The following is a 3,835-nucleotide window of genomic DNA, read 5'->3' on the forward strand; positions in this document are numbered from 1 at the left end:
AAGTGTTCCATGATGGAAGAGGGTTCAATCCTTCTTGCAGTTTCCAATCTAAATTGACCAACATTTTAAAAATTAAATAAATAATTATTGTGAGGGTAGTGATAAATGAAAAAAAAAAAAAAAAAAAAACACATGTAAATCCGGTCGGAAACAACAGTCAACAGTAACTTACGACACTAATGCCATGTTTATCAGCTTTGAAGGCAAAGACTAGAAGAGTGGATAAAATCACAGAGAGAAGAGGGGCTCCTGCTGATATCCAGAATAGCTTTGGTCTTCTAATGCCCTGTATTCACAATAATATTAGGATCAAAAGGTGAATATTTCAAAAAAAGACTAAAAGTAAACTGTCACCTATAAATTTATGATAAAATGTGAAATTAATTCTATGTTTTATTGATGTGATGTTGATTATTTTATTTTATTTTATTTTTATTTGGTTTAGGGATAAACATTGCATGTAAAGATATTTCTGGGAAAGAAAGTGAATAAAAGGGTAGAAAATGTTACATACAATGTGTCTTGTGAACAGGAGGAAGACCAAGAAGCAAACTCCCATTAGTATAGTTTGCCACGACCACTGCAGAAAGCCATCAACATAAATAAATAAATAAACAAAAACCAACTTGATTGGCGTGCAAATCCATTAAAAGGGGTCAGAAATTTAAATCCTTCTTACATGAAAAAATTAATTGTCCACGCTTTATCTTTTAATTGGGACCGTACGAACATGAATTAGTTTAAGTATATGTTACGAACAATAAATAATTGTTAGGTTAGGCAGAAAAAATTAAAACATATGAAAATATCTGATTATTTTATTAGTATATTTAAGTATGTGATATATCATTCTTTATTAATTATCATCTAGAATACATTGGTAAATGGAAAACAGACTTGATTTGGGAATGTCAAAGTTTGGTGGAAAGTAGAGGCGAATCATATTTATATATCGAAATCCAAAAACCACTACATGACCGTCTACACAAATGCCAAACGTCTGCACTTTTATGTAGTTAAAGAACATAAACTTTTTCAGAACATAATCCTTAATTTTAAGATTTTCCCCTGTTTGTACATGAATTTATAGATCTCGATTTTTCACATGACTACACAATGACAAACCAGGAGTCAAAAAAGTTGTACCAGCATGTGAACCTGGTTTTTATTGGCAAAAAGTAAAATAATAATAAAATGGAGAAAATGAAATACTTTATAGGGAAAAGTTATATTAGTGAAGTTGATAACATTAGGTATTAATTAGAATTCAAGGATGTGTTCCGTTTTACGTTTTGCAGGGCTTTTATGTAACACGTGGACCATAGTCCAGGTACATTCCAGGTCAACTAAAGATTAAAATTTATGTCAATTATAGTGTGAGAACACATTTGTTACCATTTTAAATGGGTAATCACAGGATTGAACATCTGTGATAGGGCCATTGAGTTTTTGGACTAAAAGAAAAAATTAAAAAAGTAATAGTGCATAACACAGTGGCATTTGCCAAGCACCTTGTTCTCAGTTGTCATCTTTGTGACCCTCCTTGAAAGAATGTCACGAAATTGGTCCCGCATATATTAAACAGATATTACCTTATAATAAAAAAAAAATACAGAGTAATTTATTCTCTTTTCCAATGATGAAAAGAATAATGGTACTAACCTCATTTGTACGGTGGAAAACAGAACTGAGAACAGGGACAAGTCCCATTTGTTGAGTGAAATGTGTGATTCCCAGAAGACTCTTTAGCTGCTGGAGCGAAACTATAATGGCAGCTCCCGCCATGAATCCAACAAGCGTTGCTCTCGACAGAAAATCAATGATAAATCCAAGCCTACAATTATATATATGTTCCCAGCCATTCAACTTTTTAAGTTTCACCCAAAATTATTATTAATTTTAATTTGTTCAATTTGACTGTATATAAACAAAACATTAAAAAAAAAAACTAAAATTACTGCTCTGTTCGGTCAACTAAAAAATAAAAAGAAAAAAAGATTGTGATAATTACCTGAAAATGCCGAGAGAAGCTTGGAAAAGACCAGCAAAGAAAGTGGAAGAAAAGGCAAGTTGGAGGAACAAATTTGGGTCATCAGATGGAGAAACTTCTTGTCTGAGCATGGAGCCAAGGATCAGAGAAGCTATGGAAACTGGGCCCACAGCAAGATCCCTTGAACTTCCAAGAACAGCATAAACAAGTGGAGGAACAAAGCTTGAATCTGCAAATTAAAACAATCTTCATGGATCAAACATATAGAAGAGACAAAACATTTTTTTTACAGAGAAAAAAAAGAAAGAAATTAAACTCACAAAGACCAACTATGGGAGGCAAATTTGCAAGCTTGGCATAACTTATACCCTGCAGAGAGGGAGAGAGAGTTCTGTAAAACTGTCCCTGAGTAGATTAAATGAATGGGTAGGATATATAATTATATATATACCTGGGGAATGGCAAGGCTGGCAATGGTGAGACCAGAAATAACATCAGACTTGAACAATCTGAAGCTATATTCAGGACCCCATTGAAGAATTGGGAAAAAGTACTGGGCACCCAGAATGAGCCTGTGTTTAAGAGGCTGGTTTTTGAATTGGCGAAAAGGGTCATCAGGGAAGAAGGTTTCTTTCAGCCTGCCCTTCAGTTTCTGCCATGTGCTCCTCTTGGGTGGCTCCTCCACCCTGTGGATTACCTCCACCCCACCCATCTCCACTCTGAAACCACTGCTCCCATTTCCTTCCATTTCTCAACTCACTCAACACACACAACTCTCTCTATTTATGCTGCTCCAATTTTTCTCTGTCCACCCCCACACCATCAAATCAATTTTCAAATAATAATAATAATAAATACTCGTTGGCCGAGGCCGGTAAAGGCCAAGCCTAATGCTCGATAACTGGGAGATTGTTAGGCGAAGGTTAGTAAAGCCAAATCCAGCACCATGTAACTAAGAGGATTGTTGGGCGGAGACCCGAAAAGGGTTAAGACTGGGTATTGTTTGGCGGAGGCCAGTAAAATCAAATCCATCACCATATGGTTACTAGGATTGTTTGTGGGAGGCCAGTAAAATGAAATCCACCACCATGTGGTTAGGAGGATTGTTTGTCAGAGGCCAGTAAAATCAAATCCATCACCATGTGGTTAGGAGGATTGTTGGGCGGAGACCGTAAAGGGCGAACTCAAGCACCCTGACTCTCCAAAATGTATGGCAGGGTAAGGAAACAAAATTACGTCTTTGCTACTAACTATAGCTTTCTGGCATAAATGGTGGACGTTTGATCATAACAATACTATATACTATATATATGCAAGTATATTGAAATTCAATGGGCTGAAATTAAATCCTACCTTGAAGATGAAGAGAGGGGAAAAAGTTGGGTGTGTGGGTCTAGGAATAGCAGGAGGATGAGTTATTATGAGCGCACAAAGATACAAGGCTAATAATGGTGAGGTGCACTTCTCTAAGTTGGTTATGGAATTGATACGTGTATATATAGAGGGAGAGAGAGGGGAGGAGGGGAGTTGAAATGTTAAAATCATAAATGAAGGAAGCTCAGGCTTCAGAAGGGGACAAAGATGGAGGAGGACAAGAGGCGGAGGCGGTTATGTACAGAATTGAAGTCGGTAAACGGTTTGGCCCTTTATGGCGCCAATTCACTGTCACGGATTTTTATTTTTCTCCTGTCAAATTCACTATTACGGTAAAAAATAAGGGTGCGTTTGGTGGAAAGGTTTTGATATAAGGTATAATATATATGTATCAAATTGATTGTTATTGTTTAGTTGATAGTTTTTAAGATACTATCGGTTTGAAATACTTCATTAATTAAAAAGTTCATA

The 3,835-nt window shown here is 35.9% G+C and overlaps 1 protein-coding gene across 1 annotated transcript in view; it reads right to left on the minus strand.

The window, feature by feature from the left end:
- Positions 1 to 3,571, minus strand: part of LOC116016484 (probable sulfate transporter 3.3) — a 7,773-nt gene extending 4,202 nt beyond the window's left edge. The window contains exons 1-7 of the mRNA XM_031256768.1: positions 3,344 to 3,571; positions 2,442 to 2,794; positions 2,311 to 2,359; positions 2,012 to 2,219; positions 1,663 to 1,834; positions 515 to 580; positions 173 to 286 (exon numbers count right to left, since the gene is read on the minus strand). Of these exons, the coding sequence (XP_031112628.1) occupies positions 173 to 286; positions 515 to 580; positions 1,663 to 1,834; positions 2,012 to 2,219; positions 2,311 to 2,359; positions 2,442 to 2,738 (906 nt within the window). The 5' untranslated portion in view covers positions 2,739 to 2,794; positions 3,344 to 3,571. The remainder of the gene's footprint in view (positions 1 to 172; positions 287 to 514; positions 581 to 1,662; positions 1,835 to 2,011; positions 2,220 to 2,310; positions 2,360 to 2,441; positions 2,795 to 3,343) is intronic.
- Positions 3,572 to 3,835: the final 264 nt, after the last annotated feature.

Source organism: Ipomoea triloba, chromosome 4 (assembly GCF_003576645.1).
Source record: "Ipomoea triloba cultivar NCNSP0323 chromosome 4, ASM357664v1".
NCBI classification, from domain to species: Eukaryota; Viridiplantae; Streptophyta; class Magnoliopsida; order Solanales; family Convolvulaceae; genus Ipomoea; species Ipomoea triloba.